Consider the following 21,190-nt stretch of genomic DNA (forward strand, 5'->3'; position numbering starts at 1 on the left):
TAGAAAATCGTTCGGCTGTCTGTTGTGATTGCAGCTTCTCGACGTCGAACCTTCCTTGTGTTTGGTGTTTTTTGTCCATCGCATTTCTTGGACGGCGGTGATGTCAGCCTTTGTCTTTACGAGGACATCAACCAGCTGGGCAGCGGCACCTTCCCAATTAAGGGACCGGACATTCCAGGTGCATGCCCTCAATTCGTTTTTTGCTGCACAGAGGCGGGAGCGAATCTTAGCTGCAACAAGATAGTGGTCCGAGTCGATGTTAGGACCTCGGAGCGCACGCACATCTAAAACACTGGAGACGTGTCTTCCGTCTATCACAACATGATCGATCTGGTTGGTAGTTTTTCGATCCGGAGACAGCCAGGTAGCTTGATGAATCTTCTTATGTTGGAATCTAGTACTATAGATAGCCATATTTCGGGCCCCGGCGAAGTCAATCAGCCTCAACCCATTTGGGGATGTTTCGTCGTGGATGCTGAATTTACCGACCGTAGTGCCAAATATACCTTCTTTACCCACCCTGGCGTTAAAGTCGCCAAGCACGATTTTGACATCGTGGGCGGGGCAGCTCTCATAAGCGCGCTCCAAGCGCTCATAGAAGGCATCTTTGGTCACATCGTCCTTCTCTTCCGTCGGGGCGTGGGCGCAAATCAGCGATTTGTTGAAGAACCTCGCTTTGATGCGGATTGTGGCTAGACGTTCATTCACCGCAGTGAATGATAGTACTCGGCGACGGAGTCTCTCTCCCACCACGAATCCTACACCAAACTTGCGCTCCTTTATATGGCCACTGTAGTAAATGTCACAAGGACCTACTCGTCTCTGTCCTTGTCCCGTCCATCGCATTTCTTGGACGGCGGTTATGTCAGCCTTTGTCTTTACGAGGACATCAACCAGCTGGGCAGCGGCACCTTCCCAATTAAGGGACCGGACATTCCAGGTGCATGCCCTCAATTCGTAGTCCTTATTTCGTTTGCCATAGTCGTCATCAAAAGGGAGGTCTCTCATCCGAGGCTGGTTGTAGCTCTTCACTGGGGGTGTTTTTTACGTGGCGGGTCCCAAACCCAGCGCACAACCCTTGTAGGGAATGTTTCGCCTTCACTTTAGCTCGCCTTCGAACGGATGTTCTTAGGCTACCCAGAGGATACTTGGTCAAAGACCGGAAGTAGTGAGCTGCTTGAGCCATGTGTAAAAGAATCGTTTCTGGCCACTCCCAAGTGAATGGCGATCAGAGAACTTTCCTCACTTGCGTGAACTTCTACACATGACTCCATCCTCCATTATAATTTTTTTTATTATGTAAAATATTTACCATTTTTATATTACCAAAACACCATCTATTCCAAATGTATTACAATACTCAATTACTATGAATTTTCAAAATTAATTTTAACTACATATACTTTCCCCCTTTGTATATACATTTGGGTGTTTTTTTTGGAACTATTAATTTTTTTCGGTCCCGTCACGAAATTTCCTTGGAAATACCCAAAAAAAACTTCCCTGAAAATTTTAGCCCTAAATATTAACATTAAGAACTGGACCGAGGCATTTCCAAGGAAATTTCGTGACGGGACTGAAAAAAATTAATAGTTCAAAAAAAACACCCTAATGTACATATATCAAAAGTGGGAAAGTATTAGTAGTGAAAATTAATTTCGAAAATTCGTAGTAATTGAGTATTGTAATACATTTGGAATAGATGATGTTTTTGGTAATATAAAAATGGTAAATATTTTACATAATAAAAAAAATTATAATTTATTCAAATATTATCTAATTCACTTTAATAATATATTTATTAAAATATTTGATTTTAGATTTATAAAGTCACTTGATGCAACAAGTGCTAAAATGATTTGCATAACATTTTTTTGTTTGAATTATTCAATTAATTCAAATATTATGACAGAAAATAGCAAAAAAGAAAAAAAACAACAAACACATGCGGGAGCTGTAGTACATGAAAATTTTCAATAGCTCTGCTGTGCTACCGCTCTCAATTTTTTGCTACCGCTACGCCAGAGCATACCGCAGAATTTAATTTTTTGCTCCCGCTCCAGCTATCGTTTTTTACCTAACCAAACTCGGAGCAGAGTAGAGCACATACTTTACATTGTTATGCTAAGGCTATGCTGTGGCTCCCGACAAATTGAGAGCGGTAACAAGAGTAAAATGAAATACTACGAGAGTACCGTAGTTTTTCAAACGCTGCTGAGAGTTAAAGAGGAAAGCGAGACGCATATGTCGACCAAAACAGAAAGAGGCCGAAATATTTGAGTGAAGTGCTTGAGAAGCTGGCCGAAAGGGGTAATACATACTCGAAAATTGCGGTGACTAACGGAAAGTTTCAAGACTTGAGCATTTCCTTGTAAGTTTCAAAGTGGTAATCTGGTGGTTGATGTTGACTAAAGTTATGGATGGCAGCAAATGTGTAATATCTGGAGGGGCCACACCCATTTCACCACTCGATAACAATGGAATAGATGTTACCATATATTGCCCGACTATGATGAGGTCCCCTCCTGCTATACTGTGCGGTATCATGGACAATGACAACAGCTGGAAAAGATTTTGCGAAAGATGTATGGTTCTTTGCAGGGCACAATAGACCCTAGGTCGCGGTCCAATACCTAATTAACAATATCTATCTATCTATGGTTCTTTGACGGCGGCGAATACCGCAGTCGATGGAAGGTTGTGATGTACGAGATATACGGCGACATCGATATATTTCAGCGAATCAAGAGACAGAAGCTACGCTGGCTAGGTCATGTTGTCCGCATGGAAGGAACACTCCAGCGTTAAATGTTTTCGATGCCGTACCAAGGTGGAAGCAGATGAATAGAAGTCCTCCACTTTGTTGAAGAGATCAAGAGGAGATGGACCTGGCTACACCTGGTATCTCCATTTTTCACCAAATTGCGAAAAAATAAACGATTGGCACGCTGTTGTTAACTCGGTCAAAACCACATAGGCGGTATCTACGCCAGCAAAGGAGAGGAAGTTCCAATATAGAAGAAGAAGTTATTATATATGACTGCCTAACAAACAGACCGATCAAAGGTCTTGTTAGAAATAAGTTGGATTTGTGAAGAGCATTGTAAGCTCGATGCAACCGAAGTAAACGTTTTTTTCTTATTTATACCATCAGAAAGTAGAGATTTCAACAAAGAAAACACTACCGACATTTCAAGAAAAAAAAACATCCATCTTGACATGGAAATATCCAATTAAAATTAAGTGTTTTCTGATCACCCTTAAATCATTTTTCCTTTCCGTTTTTAGCTTATATTTCTTTTCGAATAAAATAAAAGCCTCACTAATAAACTTGAAAGAAAATTATAAACTTTAAGATATTTTAGATATAAAATTTTATTTATTTATTTATATACATATTTTTCATTTTACAAGGCAAATATTGTGGTTGAGCGCGCTTTCATTTCGTATAATTGAATTTATTTTAACAATTTAATTTTAAGTTTTTTTATCCTTTTTAGCTTACAACTCAACAAGCCTTAAAAATACGCTCGTTTCGTTTGCTAGTAACAAATACACACCCCTAAAAGTATGCTGCACTCAATTATAAGGGGATTGTAAAATTTTTAATTTCGACATACTTAGACAATAAAAGGTTAATTCTAATTTGCTAAGTACATATGTAAGGACACATGTAGATAATTATGTACAGAAAAAAGAGTTTTTGAAGTTTTCGATGGCCAATGTTTAGTGACGAAGTTCTCGCTTATTCTAGGTTTTTTGATTTCTTTAAATTAAGGCGACAAGATGTGCAGAGCGGAAAATGGTGAAAGGGAGAGTTATATTCATGTTAAGCGATAAAGAATAAATGGGGAACGCCAGTCGGTGCGTAGTGAATGCAACAATAGGCAAGCGCCATTGTCAACAACAAAGTGTAATTACATAAATATACAAAATACGAGTACAAAAAAAACATAATAATATAATAAGATCGCAGTGTATTTCAGATGCATGCAACCAAGAACCGGTCGCTGACCCTGTTCTGTTTGCCGCAATCACTTCACACACGACGGCGATGTTTCGACAGCTCCTCCCGGCGAATCTGTTGCTGTTTGTAGACGAATAGCGGACGGAAGACAATGGCACGACGTGGACGCTCATCGAGTGGCGCAGCGCCAGACGCTGCAACGGCAGCCACCGGCGAAAGCGACACATCCAAAGGCACAGTGAGCGGCGCATCGGCTGCGGCACGACGTGATCTCACGTACGGACGGAATAGATCCGCTTTGGCGGCATCACGACGATACAGTGTGCTGAGGAAATCAAAGTACTGTGGCGAGCGCAGACTTTCTGGTCGTCGCAGTGGCGAGTTGTATTGGAAAAAGTTCGGCGTCTCTACGTCCAGGTAATTGTTGACGCCTTCCTGTGCTTGAACGCCAAGATTGAGGCAGGCCAGCGGCGCCAGAATGCAGAAAGCGATGATGCAGAACTAGAAAGAGTGGAGATAAAGTTTCATTATTTTTCTGCAGCTAAAACATGTTGATTAAATATTGTCTAAGCCTTTAATATATACTTGTATACATTTTATTTTTCAGCCTGTATATAAACACGAGAAAAAGTCTCAGTTTTTGAAATGTCGGTCTGAAGTTTTGCTCACTTCCATTTCTCCCCAAAAGGCTACCTATATGTCGGAACCGCCAATATCGGACAAGAATAGCGTATAGCTGTCAAATAAACGGAACAATAAAAATCAAGTCTTGCAAGGAATCTTTTGTATTTTTGAAGGAGTTTTTAGCTTCGGCGTAACCAATTTAATGTTGCTTTTTGGGTCAATACAAATAGTTCGTCAGCTGCTCTTATTAAAATTACCGTTGATTAAGGAGTTAAGACTACTCAAAGCAAGTCCAAGCTGAAACCTTAATTTTAAGAATATTAATGCAAAAGCTGCTTCGCTCCACGTGATTATTCAATTAATTATAGAGACAGGGGGCTGTTGATGTAAATTGATTCGAAGCCACCATAAATCCGTTATAAACAATTTTATGGCATTGCAACGGTATATGTGATAACAATCATAGCGTTGTTTGAGAAAAAAATTACTTGGGCCGTAAAATTTTAACGATAAAGTCCACAAGCAGCTGTTTCCAATAAAGCCGGATTGTCTGCATTGCAAAAATCGGTATATATTTGCATAAATTTCAAGACGACGGACAGGTTGTAGCTCGATTTTTAATTCTTTTTTTCGTTTTACGGATTTTTGGACGTTGAATAAAAGTCTGGTTTCTATAACTGCTTATTTTTTTGGTTTTTTTAATATTGTTTATTGTTTTAGTTTTTGGTTTTGCATACTTTGTTATATGTATTTACTATTTCTTTGTTTTTATCGGCCATTAAAAGTTTTTTGTTTCACTTTTATTATGAAATTCTCATTGGTGTTGCGTTGCTGAGTCGCTGTGTGAAGAAATACATATGAAATTTCCTAATGTGACGTATGCGGATTTGGCAAAAACTCATTAAACAAACTATAAAAATATAAAAAATCACGCTCAGAAACAGCAACAATTTAGTGTCTTGAATTCATGGACGCCATTGTCAGACCGACCAGACAGCTTAAATAAATTACTTTAATGGCAATAATTTGTAAAAATTTCTAAAGACAAGAATAAATTAAAACTAAGTTATGCCGAAATATAGATAAATTGATTGCGATTAGCGCTTATAAATCACTTTTGTACAGCTTTGGCAAATATATTCATTTTATATTAATGAGATTATTCAACAACAAGTATTTTTAGCAAACTTTTTTTACTCTAAAAGTATAGCAAATAACTTCAGTTAACAAATCAGCTGTCTTCTAAGCATTAAAACTAATGACTTTTAGTTAAACTTCGATGAATCAATGGTTTATTGCCTCCACTAATTGTGTGTTAAGTCATTTCGCTAACTTATAAATAGCAAATAGCATAATTTGCATAAAAATTTACAGTTGAACTCATCAGCTAACGCCTTTAAGCTGTTACTATTATTAGTACTTTGTTTGAAAATTTGGGTGCGGTGTCTATAAGACAAAGCTCAAACATTTGTAAGTATTGTTCCTAAGTCACTCATACGCCATCGCCTCCTTAGTGCTTTTGTTAAACTGCCAGCAAAAACACTTGGAAAAGCGCTGAACTGCATGCAACAGACACGTGATCTCAACTATACGAATACATTTGTGCATACAATATTCCCACAAATCCACAAATGCTGGATGGAGACTTAATATCAGCGCTTAGAAGTCACGAGCATTTTCGCATTAATTATGATTGGCACTTTTGCCGCTAACCTACGTAAAAGCATGCTAATCTGAGCACCACTAGTTTCAACTTAGTGTAAAGATTACTACTTCGGCAACACGAAATTGATTAATTTGTACTACACGAACTCTCATTTGCCACAACCAAGTTATATGTTTAGCTCGGCTGCGTATAGAGCCATTATTACCGCATATCACTTTTGTCTGCAGCTCAGTATAATTAAATAGTTGCTAGAAATTTTGATTATAGCTGTCGATAAATGTTGGCGCAAGATTTATGCTGCTAAAATCCCGCCTTAGAGATTTATTTTATTTTAATAATAAGCTCATATTTCATTTCCCTGGAGCGTTGAAGTATAGTTTCGCTTGCAATCATTAGTTGTGGACACGATGACTTTCAGTAAAACAATATAGCTAAGTGCTCAAACGACAGCACCTGCTAACTAAATACAAATTTAATTGGTTGTGGGTTGCGACATTACTTAACATTGTTGATATATTGCTGAGGGATTTTCCGAACAATAATTATTGGTTAAAATTAAGCTATATTTATTGATTAGTTAATAAACAGCACTCTATAACTTTGTATGTGAAATATGTTTACTCTTATCGTTTTTCAAGCAAATATTCAATTTTTCCACACACACAACTAGAAAACTAACTAACTTGTTCCGTCGAGAAAGAATAACTCATTTTGAATTATGTGCAAGTATATATTAATTCTCAATGGTCTATGAGAAAAAATCTGAGGTGAATACCTATAGTATATGTTACACGAAAATGTTATAAAAGTCAAAACCAATAGATGTGTTGGTAACACTATTGTTTAATTCAAACAAATAATCCTCTGCATATCCCCACAAATTAAATAAAGTAATAAAGGCGTAATGCAGAGGAATAACAACCGCCCTAACTTCACTCAACAGGTGAAAAAGGAGACAAAAAAGAATACTTTTTCCGCGTTTTTGAAGCGAAAGTATGCCATCCCGCCATAAAAGGAAAAACTTTATATAAAGTGAACAGAAATCAAAAACAACTTTATACAAAAGAAAGAACACTAGTTCACATTGCAAAGTGAAATACAATACAAGTGAACACAGCAGTGAGACATTCTTATTCAAAGTGAACAAACGCAAGAGAAGAAACATTAAATCATCACTTCAGTCAAACCCATCAACCCAGGAGAAAAGGAATTTGAACCCACAACAGATTACAACAATAAAATAAACTAACATAGGATTACATATATCTGCAAAGTAAAACGATTAAACAATATTGGTAACACACACACCCATACATTAATATATACATATATACACAATTATATACTAAAATCAGCAGTTTATAACATTAACACTGAACGAAGTATATTTCTTTGAACGGAATCGGCCCCCTTACGTCGACATACCCCGACAACTATGCTCGATCTTCTTTCAAGGTGTCTTGTTCTAAATAAGAACCCTTATAGACCAATTTTAATGAGCTTTTATATTTTCGCAAGGTATTACTTTTGTTCATCTAACGGTGTAGCTTTATTATAAAGATGAGAGTTTGTCACTATGTTTTGGAAATGATTTTAATAAGCGACCGCCGCAGCTGGCTCGAATAAACTTCAGACGAGTGGCCCACATTTTGCAGCAATCGGAGCCATATGTCAGCAATAACGCGCCGAATATTCTCTTCCAAGCCATTAATCATGATGGGCTTATTTTGAAGGCCACACCACTGTCTCCCGAAGCGAATAATGCGCTCACCAAAAGTTTCCTTCAACATGCTGATTGTTTCGTTGGCTGTATTGCATGTTGAAACCGAAGGTCGTTAGCATCAACATCTTCCAAATCATGCAGAAAATTGTCATTAATCATGGCTCCATAGCCTACTTTACTTCAAAAGTAAGTTTCTTTGCTGACGTAATTATCTTGAGAAAATCGGCAACAGTACCCATCTCGTTTCGGACCCATTTACCGGACCTGCAACGCGCCTATTGGTCATTCTAAGCCGGAGATTGAAGATCCTTTCACAAAATCTTCCATAAAGTAAATGACGACAACTCCAATTATTGGCTCTATACTGGATGGACTGATTCAGATCTTCTTTGTTCGTTCCCGAATAAGTCAGTTTATTATGAAATGGCAAACCAAACCAAGTATAAATCATGTAACCCCTGTCAAAAAAACTAACTCCGAAAAAAATGTTGCTTCTTGAAAACCACATTTTAATAAATCACCCGTTATTTAAATTGGCCTGAATTAGAAAAAGTTAAAGTGTCTACTTTTCGAAACAAAAATCGGTTTTTGAATTAAGAGTTATTCTTGTAGCAAAAGGTATTATATAGTCTAAAATTATGGGTACTCCATTTATATTGAAACAAAATTATTTAAATTTTATGTTGACATATTTGTCTTTCAACATAACTTAGTGTGTTCTGAAAACTTTAAGAATTAACACATTCTAATACTAAGAAATCTTCATTTTTGGTGAATTAGATCAGTAATTGATATTTCGTTCATCATTGAGATGCTCGTCACATTGTGTTAACGTAATTAACCGACATAACGTGGCTTCACGCGCACGTTTAGTAAAGACCGACTTTGTCCCATTCCGACTATTATGTTCCACGTTATACGTTATATGAGGCTGTCAGTTTACTGTGTCACACTAACGGGTGCAAAGTACATATTATAACGGTAATATTTCTAATTGTCATAAATCTACAAAAATCTACATTTTCTTTATTATTTATTCAACATATTTAACACATGACCCTACTCTACTACTACTGAGGGCGCATCTTCTAAATTTTGAGAAATAATAAGCTTTGAACTATTTGATCTATTAAGAAAACCATGCTCCTTCAACAAAACATATTAACGAGTGATCCAATTACACGTCTTTTTTCAAAATCTTTTTTGACAGATGAGTCGTATCAAGCTGTCACGTTACTTTTGTCCAATAGTGTTTGGCATTTCATCATGGAAAGGCTTACAACCGAACAAAGTTTACAAATCGTTCAACTTTACAACGAAAATTCAGGTTCTGTGAAGAATATGTTTCGCGAGCTTTGCTCAACTTATGGGACTACTGAGCGTACTATTCGCAACAGCAAAGGGAACTCTAAAGTCTATGCGGACAATCCCGCTTTGTTTCAGGCCTTAGAGCAAAACATCGAGGGTGTCATTCGTCAGTTACCAGTCGAAATGTTTATCAAAAATTGGACCCAACGAATGGATCATATGAGTCGTAGCCGCGGCCAACATTTAAAAGGTGTATTCTTCAATAAACAAATGCCAAATAATGTTCTTTCGAATGATAATAAACATTCCCAATTAAATTGGAAGTTTCTGTGTTTTTTTCCTTAAAAAGTTAATGAACCTCAAAGGAGATCACCCTTTATATATAAATATTAGTAGCAATTCAAAAGGCCAAACAGTTTTAGGACACTTAATTAAATCTAACTCAGTGTGCAAAACTTGAAAATATACAACATAATATTGTACAAATTTCTAAGAAATTACAGGTCTAAATGATACGCACATTTCTAGCAAATACAATTATTGTATTGAATGCAATTTTCAAAACACGATTTCCATAAATTATTGCAAAAATTACACAGTATTCGACAACTAAGTACTTATCTTTGTAGGTAGTGCCATGTCACACAAGTGTATAAGTCCTGTATAAAAATTGTATGAATATTTATGAATCAGCAATTCAACTGAAATTTACTGTCATATGAAAGGTGCACAATATCAAAGCAGTTATTTGCATATGAACTCGCTTTAGACACGATATTTCGAGTTCAAATCTTCAGGTCAAAACAAATATTGGCTTACATCGATTATCGAGCTTGTTGACAGCGAGCAATAATTTAGTAATTAGCAAAAAATGAATATCAATAACAAAGTACAGCTACGAAGCGATAAAAAGCGATATAAAAAATAAATGATATCGAAATTATAAAAACACGAAGAGATGCACAGGCACGAGTGACAAATTGTAAATATTTGCATTCATTTGGAAAAAAGTTGAAATTAAGAGAAAACACAGGGCGGCGTTGGCCATAGAAGCTCGTTTATGCAACCGGTTATTATGCATGTGCAGCCATATGCTTGCGGAAACTAGGGTGCGCCAATAAGCGGTCAAAAATTTTCAGTAAATTACAAATTAAAGACAAAGAGTTTGTGCATAATCTATCTTCACGAATTAAAAATATTTACGATTAAAACAATTTCGAAAACAAACTTGAAAAAATGTTAATTAATTTGTATTTTCTGCAGCCAACACTTATGTATATTGATTGTTTGTTACACTTCTTCAATAATAGTGAAAATGTGTTTTTATGCATGCCTTACGAACCCGCTTAATGCGCAGCGGTGGGTCTTCACAAACCATCAACAGATTATCTTACATGATTTATAAGTATGTTTGAATTGGGTTGAATGGCGCATAAATATATAGCTCATGGCTAACCTGCCATATATCGAATGACAGATGGTCACTTACACGCTTACAACAACAAAGTCAACCAATCTACGACAAAACTGCGCAGCAAATACGTCATAAAACGAGAAAAATAGCAACAACATAGACACAGTGGCAACATTATGACATTTAATAGTATTGACAAGCTGGTGTTGTTGTTTTAATATTTAAATATTGGTACTTTTTTATGCCGGCCAAAAATCAACAAGTAATTATTTTATATGTTTATTACACGGTTTTAATTGATAGGTTTATGCAAAAAACTTTTTTTTTTAATTTTTATTTCTTAATAATATTCAATTATACCATTACTGAGGCTATTTTTATAAATATCAACATTTATTATGAAGCCTAATTGAATGTAATGGCTGCTAAAGCTTTTACTATTCACTAACGGTATATTAAAAACAAATTGCTTTCAATATATGGAAATTAGTAAAGTGTAATAATTACTTAAGTGCGGAGAATCAACACATTGCTTTTATGAAATAATGCTGCACTGGTGCTTACAAATGTGAAAAAAGTTTATATGTCTGGAAATATACATATATTTTAGTTATTCGAGCTTAGCCTAAAAACAGTAGGTGCATTTCCCGAAACTTCCGATATCGAACTACTATAATATACATATCTACATTACAAATTTAACGATTAAAATCAAATTTTTGCAATTGAGGAGATATCTTCACCACATTTGGCAAGGATTATTGTCTAAGCTAACGATGCATACGTTTACATTGTTAACTTAGACAAGCAGCTCACAACCTCCGGTCTTAGATCAAGGATTCTTTGGGTAGCCAAAAAACATGCGTTTGAAGGCGAGCTAAATTGAGAAAGCGAAACATCCTCTCCCCAGGGTGATTGGGACCTGCCGAGTAAACAAACACCCCGCATGAAAAGAAGAAAGCAGCCTCGGAAGAGGCACTCTCTTTTTGAATTATGGAGGAAAACTTCTCCTGATATTCACCAAGCGACAATTCTTGGAAAAGACCCGTGAATGGAGAATCGACACTCACCACCTCTTCGTCGACTTCAAAGCTGTTTTTGACATCACGATAAATAGCTGTCTTTATGCCACTATTTCTGAATTTGGTATCCCCGCAAAGGTAATACGACGGTGTAAGGTGGTGTTGAAAAATACCAAAGGCTCCATCAAGATCGGGAAGGACCTCTTTGAACTATTCAATACTAAACGAGGTTTCAAACAAGCCGACTTCTTATCGTGCGACTTCTTCAATCTATTGCTGGAGAAAATAATTCCAGCTGCAGAGCTGAATAGAGAAGGAGCAATCTTCAATAAGAGCGTACAGCTGCTGGCGTAGTTCTCCTTTCTCCAGATTGGATAAGGAAGCGAAGCGTAAGGGTCTGGTTGTGAACGAGTAATATCTTCTGTATCACACCAACAGTCGTCGCATTCGCGACTTGGCTCCCACCTCACAGTTTACAATCATAACTTCGAAGTCGTTGATAATTTCGTCTATCTTGGAACCAGCATTAACAACAACAACATTGCCAGCCTCAAAATTCAACACTACGCACTGAATAGGCAATTGAGAAGTAAAGTCCTCTCTAGACGAACAAAGACCAAACTCTACAAGTCACACATCATCCCCGTGTTGCTTTATGGTGCAGAGGCATGGACGATGCAAACTCGTCGTTAAGAGTTTTCAAGAGAAATGTTCCGAGGAAGATTTATGGTTCTTTGCGCATTGGCAACGGCGAATACCGCTATCGATGGAACGATGAGATAGCAAATTCAGAGATAGCGGCTATGCTGGCTAAGCTATGTCGTCCGAATGGATGAAAACCCTCCACGTCTGAAAGTATTCGCGCAGTACCCGCCTGAGAAAGCATAGGAAGACATTGAAGAATTGTATCTTTAATAATGTCGTGTAAATATAACAGTAGTATTATTCAGGAAAAAATGTAACTTCTCTGAATCCTGAAAAGTTTTGACTCCATAACTATCAATTTAATTTTTACTTTAAAAACCTAATGAAAACGAGTCATGAGTGCCTTATGTCATTATTATTTCTGCTCATAGAATTTTATGAATGCTCACCAGTTGATTTTGAAAGAATAAAGAAATGAATTAAATTAATTGAATTCCAGAGCTCAATTAGAATATATCGGATAAGAACTTTAAAGTTAATAGCCATACAAAGTTAACTCAAAAGCGGAGCAATTATTTCTGTGCTGATCCCTACTGCGTTGATTACTTCTCACTGCTTTAATTACCCTAAATCGATTGCAACTACTTAAATTCAATCAAAAAATAAAATAAATAAATACAAATATTAATTAATATTTGCATTTTTCCATGCCATTGACTCAAATATAATTACAGCGTATTAAAAGTATCTTTTGCACATCATTGTGCCGGTTTAATTAAAATTAATAACGGCGCAGCAGTCGCACCACAATCCAAATACCAATAAAAGCAAATGCTTTACACCAAAAAAACGGTCTCCCTGCCAAGCTTAATGAGAATAAAATATATAAATTTTAATTGCGGGTGCCCAACTCAAATTAATCCACTTAGAATGGCGCTGTTGGCTGACAAATAATGCAACAAACAGTTATAAATTGACATACAAATTTGATGATTTAAATCGTTCAGCCATAAATTGCGGCCGAAGATCCGCTTTGAAATTGCCTTCGAATTTGGCTTGCATTTTTAATATGCACATCGTAATTGGATAATAAATTAACTGTTAAACTCGCGCTAACACGCTCTCGAATAATTTTACCAAAAAAGACATATCAAGCGTGTCAATAAATATCAATATATAGTATATGTACGTACAGCGTTCATTTTTTTCTAATCGTAACTGTTGATTTAGATGCAAGCCGCTGGAGGCGTAAACAAAACGTTAATTACCAAAAAATTAGAATATAATCGCGATGATGTGACCTTGGCCAAAAGAGAATGTACTGTTATACATTTTGCACTGCTCATAAATTTAAATTTGTTTCAGTTTCATTGACTTTTAGGTGATGAGTATGACTGAGCATTTCTAAAACAAAAAACTGCTATATATCTGAAGGAGGATAATGATTAACCTATTTTAGAAAGTAAGTGGCTAAATAACCTAAGTTGATTTAATGCAACACCTAATCTTGGTCTTATTGATATAACATAGCTGCTATGTACGAGTATCCTGAAAGGTCTAAGAGTTCATCCAAAGAAATTAACAAATTGAACAGTACACAATTATGCTTAACTCCAAGGACAAACTGGAAATGAAATGCACCATTATAAATAGAATTATATGAGAACACAGAACAAGTGCGTGGACACAGTATCCTATCCTCACGATGTGTTCCGAAAATATGATCCTCTAACGCTAAAACGGAAATTCGAAAATTGTATCAGCCGAAACTGAGAATTTCCAAGAAGACCCAACGTTTTCGAGTCAAATTTTGTTCAGCGATGAGGCTCATTTCTGCATAAACGGGTATTTAAACTGCATAAACGGGGTAAACAAGCAAATGGGGCGAAGAGCCCTGAAGCGATTCAAGAAATGACATTTCACGGTGGAATCATCGGTCCATATTTCTTCAAAAATGATACCGGTAACATTTAGTTTCAACAAGACGACACCACTTTCCACATATCACATGAATCAATAGATTTAATGAGAGAACACTTCAGTGAGCAGATAATTTCACGTTTTGTGGTGGTCGATTGGCCATCAAGGTCGTGTGATATCATACCGTTAGACTTTTTCCTGTAGGGTCATATAAAGTCTAAAACCAATGCGGACAATCCCGCTTCACGCTGGAGGAAAACATTACGCGTGCGATTCGCCAATTACCAGTCGAAATGCTTGAATGTCTCATCGAAAATTGGACTCAACGGATGGACCTTCGGAGATTTAGATAACATTTGAAATAAATAATCTTCAAAAGATAAATGTTAAGGAATGGTCTTTCGAATGATTATAAACATTCCCCAGTAAATTTGAAGTTTCTGTGTTTTTTCTTTAAAAGAGTAGTTGCTCGAAATGGATCAACCTTTAGTTGCTGGCATGCTTGCATTCGATACTGAAGCAGGAAGGCCACAGAAACTTTAAAATGCAAATAATAACCCTGAGAAGAGTTTGTGCGTTCATCCCAAAATGGCTAAATTTATGTGCGTTGACTCAGTTTTACATGTTGACTAATATTTACAATTTAAAAATATCTTACAAATATTTTTGTACTATCAACAAAAAACAATGTAAAGAAGTTTTTATAAAGAATTAAAGGACAACACGTTTTGGAGATCACATTTGGTAAATTATTGAATTCAAAAGTTTCAGCAATAATAAATATATGCTTTTTTGAAAGATATTCCACGTATATAACCTCAAAAGTTCTTATACGATTTAGACATTTTCGGTATGCTATTTCAATGGTAATAGATAAAAAACCATAGATAGCATCTGACATGGGATTGGTAACCGATTGCCATGCAAAATGTATATTTTGGTTATGGTTGCCTAGTGGCTACTATAGTTGCGCTAGAGGGCTTATGTATATGCGCCCAACACACCTAAGGATGAGATTTACTGGCAAAAGATTTGTCACGCTCTAAATAAACCTTACACTTAGGTACAAATACCATAAGCAAGGTAATACTAATTATATTATTTGGAGCAAATTGTTTATATTATATTTTTTGAACAGCAAACTCTTCGATTAATAATTTTTTAAATCTAACAAAAACACACAACATTCTTATTGGCTAACTCTTTGAATATTGCAGATAAAAAAATTTGTATTTTTCAAATAATGATTCTAATTATCGGTACAAATACGCCTAGCTCACGCTTTTCAAATTTTAATCAGAAGCAAAATTCAATCAACTTTGATCCAGTTTGAAGCATAACTTAATATATTTGCTCAATAAGCAATACTTTTCCAATTAATAATTTTTATTTTTGCTGTTTTAATACTCACTTTAGCCATTGCTGCTTTTATTAGTTTTTATTCCAAATATTCAAATTTCGAAGACACTCAAAAACGATTTATGGTATGTCCTTGTAACTGATTCAAGAAAACTACGGCACACCTTACAATATTCAACAAAATTTGTTGTAATGCAAACACTCCTTGTTTCAGTTCATATGTTTATGATTTATATTTCAAATATTTGGTTTTGGTTTTTCAAAAATCCGCAAGGTTGAATCAATTGATTATCACAGCAAATAATTGTTTTGACACTTTTTGCGTTGTTGGCGACTTTTTATTCAAATTTCTTGATACTGTTTTGCAAAAAAAAAACATTCACTGGCTGCGATTCACACTTCCAATTATTACTGTCGCACAAACTTTTATTAGAAAAAAATTCTTTGTTCGACTTGCGAATTGTTTGCGATCATTCGACGATCGATCTGTTCGGCGCAAATTTTGTTATTTTACTGTCAAGAATCGTTGTGACAAATTCACATTTATATATGAATTTTTTACGCCTCAAGCGCATTGTTGTTGTGATCATCATCCGAAGTGACGAAATAAAAAAACAACATAATACGGCAACAACACTAACAACGGCGACTCTGACAATGAAAATAACGAATCAAAAAACAAAAATAAAATTAAGAAAAAATAAATAAAAACGAAGCAATATTAGAAGAACAACAACAAAGACACCAAGAAAAGTAACAACAACGCCAGCAGCTCAGACAAATTCAAGAGCGGAGTGGTAGCGACAGCCGCAGCATACACCAACAGGTTTGGCTGGCCCAGCCCGCGGTTTAAAGAAGACGTCGGCAAAAGTCGCTCCCTTCACAGCCGAAGCCAACATTGATGTCAGTGGTGCCCCTGCCCTCTCCAGCAAGCGCCAAAAGTGTCGCTCTAATCAAGCTTGAAGTAAACTGAAGATCTGTGAATCGCAGAGGGGCCGCCCCTGGTATCAAATTCTTTGTGCTAAAGCATAGTACATACATGCATACATATATGCACATACGAAGCGCTTCAGAATGTATAGGCAGGAACTTAATTATCACTCTATCCATAATGCTAACAGGAATTATGACTATATTAATGATTATTATGATATTCTCAGTATGTTTGATTTTCGTTTATTTATTTGCACTGTTCAACGATTTAGCACCTCACAGCTACTTAACAGCTTGGATCGCTACTAGATTTTACCAGTGCTTGTTGTTGCTATTGTTATTAGAATGCTAACGCTTCGCGTTGGGCGGTGGCGCACGTTTTGTCTGCTTCATTGTTGTCTAAGACGGATGCGACTCAACCGATAAGCTAGTAGTTCTATACATATCCAATGAAAATTTTCACTCTTTGCGATAATTACACGATAACAGCTTGTACAGGTCTGTCCATCCCTATGCAGAGGTGTTGTATACTCGCATTGTGCTTCATTCAACTTTTCTGCAACGAACTGAGTTTCCTCTATTGAAATGACTCTTATTTTCAACATTTTTATTAATAAAAATATTATAAAAACCTATAATAAAAGGAAGTCCATTGGATAAGAAAGGTAAAATAATAAACGTTAAGGGAAATATAATTTATGGTCAACCTGAAAGCGGGAAAAGAAAAAAACTTGGTTATTTGAAATTTTACACAAAATTTCAGGTTATGTAATAAATGTTCATATACAAAAGTTATAGAACTTTTCATTACCTACAACATTGCGATATAACCTTTTTCTAGAGAACTCGCAGTTTTGCCAAAAATCTAGACAAACTGTTTAAATTAGGATATTTTGATGAAACTTGGTACACATGTGAAAATTCTACGATGGGTACGACCCACTATTAAATGAAATATCATATCTCCTGTTCGACCGATTTCAACTACATTCGGTACATAACATTCTTATCTTATGTATTATTATATTTTGCACCTTAAGGTATTTCCCTGGCCATGTATACTGCAAGTTGCAAGCGCATAAAATGGTAGGTTGCACCCGAACTTAGCCCTTCTTTACTTGTTCCTTCAATGTTTGTCATTTTATCTTTCGTTTTCGATGGGTTTCAACCAATAATCTGGCTCGGCCGATGTACCTGGAAAGACCGCTTTGCATTTTGCTCGGCAAATGTCTGTCGGTCAAGCAAAAAGTAAAACAAAAAACTTGAAGTTCGTTTGCACCAAAGCTAGAATATGCAACACAAATAAAAAAATTTCCATACAAAAACTTGATTTTGATCGGTTTTAGTTCGCGTATATACAGACAGAAAGATGCACGAACATCAACTCAGCATCACGTTGTTCATTAATAGAGTCTCCGGCGTTTCCTTCTGGATGTTTATGCAAATAAATTATTTATCTTTCGGAAATGACACTTCCAAAAAGGTCCAAATATTGAGGAACTATGCAGATGAAGAAATTAAGCGAAAATTGCTGATACCTCTTAGGCACTAACTCAGTAATATCTCAGCAGAGTAACTAACTAGGAGGCCAGAAGTAATTTCTCTATCAATCCATGTCATCCATGTAGAATAGCCTGCTGACTAGTCTCAAAGTACAAAAGAAGCTTTCATAGACTTCAAATATCGGGGCCAGAGGCCTCTCATCAAAGTTTATTACGACTTTACGAAATCATAATTAAGTCTACTGTGATCAAAAAGGTGAATTTGTTTATGAAATGTAAATTCTTATTTATTCTTTTTCAATAACAATTTCATCCCTTGAAAGTAATTCCGGTCCAAAAAAAACAAAAATTTGCCGACGCTTTTTTCCAGTACTCAATACAGTCAGAAAGTTTCTTTTCTGTTATTGCCTTCCAGACCTTCTTCGATTAGGTTTTTATCTCTTCAATCGTGTCAAAACGGCGTCCTGCATCAGCCTTTGAAGGCAGAAGTCGCACAGAGCCAAAGACAAATACAGTAGTTGCGGAGCGATATGAGTCGGAAAAACCAATGATAGTATAACATGATACATTATCATTATCAAGGAACTAAGAGTTGTTCGCCCATAATTCAAAGGAATAACCGTATAACACTCAAATAATATTTTTAAAAATGTAGGTCGTCCCCTCAAAGTAATTCCTCTTGGCCCAAATACACTTGTGCTAACGTTTTTTCCAATCCTCGAAACAGTTGTTAAAGTCAATTTCCGGCATAGCCTTTGCTGCACGTAACTATTAACGTTTAATGTCTTCAAATGACTCAAAACGGTTTCACTGGAGCGGTCGTTTGATTTTGTTACATAAAACTCAAATATTATCCCTTTTTGACAATTTGGCCCATCGGAAAGAGTTCGGAGTGCACCACACATCGATAATCCAAGGAAACTGTGAAACATAACCTTAATTTTTGACCATCTTTGGCGTGATTTTTTCGACTTGGGCTCACCTTTGCTATTTGGCCGACTGTTCGTCTGTTTCCGGGTCGTAAGCATAGATCCAAGACTCATCGCCAGTAATAATAAGTTTCCTGCCATTCCGGAAGTCGGAGAGCCAGTGATTTTGGAAGCAATCGTACTTTCACTTTTCTTAGGCCCAAATTATCTTTCAAAATGGGTTTCACGTATCATTTCGATATTCTAACGATGCCAGTGAGATCTCTGACTGTTATTCGTCGATTCTCAAGCACTAATTACTTTATTTTATTGACGTGTTGATCATTAGTTGATGTTGATGACCGTCCTGCACGTGGCTCATCGTACAACGCGTTCTCGACATTCTTTGAATAATCTGTACCAATCAAAAGCACTTTCTTGCGACAAACAATTATCTCCGAAGGTTTTTTCCAACATTTTGAACGTTTCGGCACCAGAAATTTGATGATGTACACAAAATTTAATGGAACTTCTTTGTTGAATAATTTCAATCATCGTCACTGACAGTCATACCAATTTAGAAAAAAATATTTTTTTGCACACAACACTACTTTAAAAATAGCCCGAATATACCGTTTAAGATTTCATTAACTTCTTATGAAAACTAATTTAACATTTTCACAAAACTGTCCACATTTCATTTACGCATTGTTTGTGCAATAAAACTAACTCGAAGAGATTAATTTCTATTTTATGCCTTGTATGGAGGCCAGGGAGATGGATTTCCAATACTTGTAAGTAACGTGGAAGTTATTCAATGCTACGAAAGATGGATTGGAGGATGGTGACAAATGACTTACGCAAGTCACGCAAAATTCACTTGGGAGTAGCCAGAAACGATTCTTTTACGTATGGTTCAAGCAGCTCACGACTTCCGGTCTTTCACCAAGTATCCTCTGGGTAGCCTAAAATCATTAATTTGAAGGCGTGCTAAAGTGAGAAGGAGAAACATCCCCTCCATAGGGGCGTGCGCTTTTTACCCGCCACGTAAAAAACACTCCCAATGAAAAGGAGCAAATAGACTCGGAAGAGAAACCCCCTTTGGATGACGACCATGGCTAACGAAATAAGGACTACGAATTTAAAGCTTGCACCTGGAATGTCGGGCCCTTAATTGGGAAAATGGCCCAGATGGTTGATGTCCTCGTGAAAATAAAGGCTAACATCACCACCATCCAAGAAATTCGATGGACGGGACAAGGACTGAGGCAAGCAAGTCCTTGTGGCATTTACAGTGCCCATATAAAGGAATAGGATTCGTGGTGGAAGAGAGACTACGGGGAAGGTTCGACATCGAGAAGCTGCAATCACAACAGACAGCCGAACGATTTTCTACTCGAAAAGGAGCTGTCTTTATGCAGCAATGTCTGAACTTTCTATCCCTGCAAAACTAGTACGGCTGTATAAACCGACGTTGAGCAATACTAAACACTGCGTCAGGATCGGGAAGGGCCTTTCCGAGCCGTTTGATACCAAACGAGGTTTCTGACAAGGCTACTCCTTTTCGTTAGTTGGAGCTGCCGAGAGAAGGTACCATCTACTATAAGAGTGCACAGCTGCTGGCGTTTGCCGGTGATATTGATATCAAACAAACAGTCGTCGCGACTAGGCTAACTTCGAAGTTGTAGATAATTTCGTCTATCTTGAAACCAGCATTAACAGCAGCAACAATGTCAGCCCGGAAATCCAACGCAGTATAACTCTTGCCAACAGGTGCTACTTCGGACTGAGTAGGCAATTGAAAAGTAAAGTCCTCTCTCGACGAACAAAAACCAAACTCTACATACATATATGTCACTCATTATTCCCGTCCTACTATATGGTGCAGAGGCATGGACGATGAGAACATTTGATAAGTCGGCCTTAGGAGTTTTCGGAAGAAAAGTTCTGCGGAAGATTTATGGTCCTTTGCGCGTTGGTCACGCCGAATATCGCATTCGATGGAACGATGAGCTGTATGAGATATACGACGACTTTGACATAGTTCAGCGAATTAAAAGCGAGCGGCTCCGTTGGCTAGATCATGTAGTCCGAATGGACGAAAATACCCCAGCTCCAGAGAAGAAACGACTGGCGCGTTGTTGTTAACTCGGCTATAATCGCGTAAGCGGTGTCTACGCCAGTAAAGAAGAAGAAGCC

General features: G+C 36.7%; 1 protein-coding gene across 1 annotated transcript; it reads right to left on the reverse strand.

Moving 5' to 3' along the window:
* Window positions 1-3,493: 3,493 nt before the first annotated feature.
* Window positions 3,494-16,154, reverse strand: LOC120772926. Its single transcript, XM_040101826.1, has 2 exons — window positions 15,701-16,154; window positions 3,494-4,468 (listed from the first exon to the last, which is right to left on the reverse strand). The coding sequence occupies exons 1-2, from the start codon at window positions 15,707-15,709 to the stop codon at window positions 4,040-4,042; spliced, it is 438 nt and encodes a 145-aa protein (XP_039957760.1). The 5' UTR covers window positions 15,710-16,154; the 3' UTR covers window positions 3,494-4,039.
* Window positions 16,155-21,190: the final 5,036 nt, after the last annotated feature.

Source organism: Bactrocera tryoni, chromosome 3 (assembly GCF_016617805.1).
Source record: "Bactrocera tryoni isolate S06 chromosome 3, CSIRO_BtryS06_freeze2, whole genome shotgun sequence".
NCBI classification, from domain to species: domain Eukaryota; kingdom Metazoa; phylum Arthropoda; class Insecta; order Diptera; family Tephritidae; genus Bactrocera; species Bactrocera tryoni.